Here is a 2,036-nt window from a genome sequence, read left to right on the forward strand (position 1 = left end):
CCTGGCAGGCGAGAAGATGTTCCAGATCGACAGCGGGCGGAACGCGCCCCTGCACTCGCCGCCCTCGGAACACTACACCATCATCTTCAACACCTTCGTCATGATGCAGCTCTTCAACGAGATCAACGCGCGCAAGATCCACGGCGAGCGCAACGTCTTCGACGGCATCTTCCGGAACCCCATCTTCTGCACCATCGTGCTGGGCACCTTCGCCATCCAGGTAGGGGGCGCCCACCCTCCCCGGGGCCGCCCGCCTGCACCTGCGGCCCGAGACCCGAGACCCGCGCGCCCTGATGTCTGTCTCTCTCCCTCCCCGCGCCCCCTCCGCCCCCAGATCGTGATTGTGCAGTTTGGGGGGAAGCCCTTCAGCTGCTCCCCGCTGCAGCTGGACCAGTGGATGTGGTGCATATTCATCGGGCTGGGAGAGCTCGTCTGGGGCCAGGTGAGTCCGGGAGGGTGGGCCGCAGGGGAGGGAAGGAGCACTGGAGGGGAGACCTGGAGCCCCAGGCTCGGGCCAGCTCTGCCATGGCCTGACCCAGCGAGGCCCTGCCCCACCCCCGCCCGGGCATCTGAACACAGGGGCTAAGCCCAGATCCCCAGTGCTGACCATCTGGGTGCCCCCACGATGCTTTCCCCTCTCTACCCATGTGCCGCTGGCCACGTCATTTAACCGAAATTCATGCAAAAGGCAGTTTTGTATTACTGATGTCGTGAGAAGCTAGCAAAGACCAGCGTGCCCCATGCCGTTGGCTCTAGCTGGAGGCCGCGGCCGGCAGGCCCGACCCGAGGCCAGCGTGTCCTCTGAGGGGCGGCTGCAGGGCGCCCAGAGGCCCGGCCCTGTGGCACAGGCCTGTGCTGCTGTGTCCGTGGCCCCTGGAGACCTCCTCCACTCTGGGGGCTCCTGGGCCGGGCTCTGGGGGCCGGCGCCCTGTCCCCGGAGCACACTGGCCCCACGTCCCTTCCCCACTGTGCCCAAGTCTGTGTGCCCTGGCCTGCGGCTCAAGAGCTGCGCCGGGCCGACGTGGCACCTGTGTGGGGCCCGGAGCCCGGCTGGGCCCAAGCGGCTTGGCCTCAAGGTGTGGGCGGCCTGGGGGGAGCCCCACTGCCCGAGACGCTGGTGCCAACTTCAAGCAGTTCCAGGGAGAGTGGAAGTTCGGTGGCAGAAAATAGCCACGAGATAGAGATCCACTACCAGAGGTGTCTTCTTCCCGCGCGGGGCCGCACAGGAGAGCGTTAAACCGGCCGCCTCGTTCCATGAGCACCCTCGAGGCCAGGTGCTGGACCCCGGGCTCACCTCCCCAGGGAGCTGCCAGCGTCTGGGGGGCCAACCCCAGCTGCAGGACAATGCCAGTGGGCAGTGCTGAGCTTCAACACCCAGGGGGCCCCTGGGCTGTGCTCAGGTCCCCTCAGGAGGGCGAAGCAGCCCCTGACCTCTTTCCCCAGAGGGCTCCAGTTCCCACCCAAGCCCCAGGCTTGGGGCCACAGGGCCGAGTGACCTCAGGAGTCCAGCCACGGGCTGGCGTGCAGAAACGTGGACGTGCCATCTCACTCAGACTCGGGGCGACCCCCGCCGTGCAGATGGGCGAGCCAGACTCCGGCGAAGGGCTCGCCCGGGTCACCTAGCAGTTAGGTCAGGGGCTCCGGACTCACCTCCGCCCACTCTCTGGACAAATGAGCGGATTCAGAACCCGATTCCCACGCTTTGAGAGTGAGCAGGGTAACAGGTAAAGGGCGTCAAGGAGGGAGCAGGAGGCCCACCAGGCGGCCAGGCGGGGGAGGCCGCCCTGACGGCTGGGTCCCCTGCAGGTCATCGCCACCATCCCGACCAGCAGGCTCAAGTTCCTCAAGGAGGCGGGCAGGCTCACGCAGAAGGAGGAGATCCCAGAGGAGGAACTCAACGAGGACGTGGAGGAGATCGACCACGCCGAGCGCGAGCTGCGCCGGGGCCAGATCCTGTGGTTCCGGGGCCTGAACCGGATCCAGACCCAGGTACCGCGGCTCCTGGGGCTGGGCCACGCCTGGCCGGGGCGGCGGGG

General features: G+C 67.5%; 1 protein-coding gene across 8 annotated transcripts in view; it reads left to right on the forward strand.

Moving 5' to 3' along the window:
• ATP2B2 (ATPase, Ca++ transporting, plasma membrane 2) overlaps positions 1 to 2,036 on the forward strand; it is a 198,404-nt gene that overhangs the window by 182,927 nt on the left and 13,441 nt on the right. For all 8 annotated transcript variants that reach the window (XM_012732135.1, XM_004692376.2, XM_012732134.1 and 5 more), the window contains 3 exons: positions 9 to 220; positions 335 to 442; positions 1,807 to 1,989. In XM_012732135.1, coding sequence (XP_012587589.1) covers positions 9 to 220; positions 335 to 442; positions 1,807 to 1,989 — 503 coding nt within the window. The remainder of the gene's footprint in view (positions 1 to 8; positions 221 to 334; positions 443 to 1,806; positions 1,990 to 2,036) is intronic.

This window comes from Condylura cristata, unplaced genomic scaffold, assembly GCF_000260355.1.
Source record: "Condylura cristata isolate star-nosed mole 26May11 unplaced genomic scaffold, ConCri1.0 scaffold00033, whole genome shotgun sequence".
Classification (NCBI taxonomy): domain Eukaryota; kingdom Metazoa; phylum Chordata; class Mammalia; order Eulipotyphla; family Talpidae; genus Condylura; species Condylura cristata.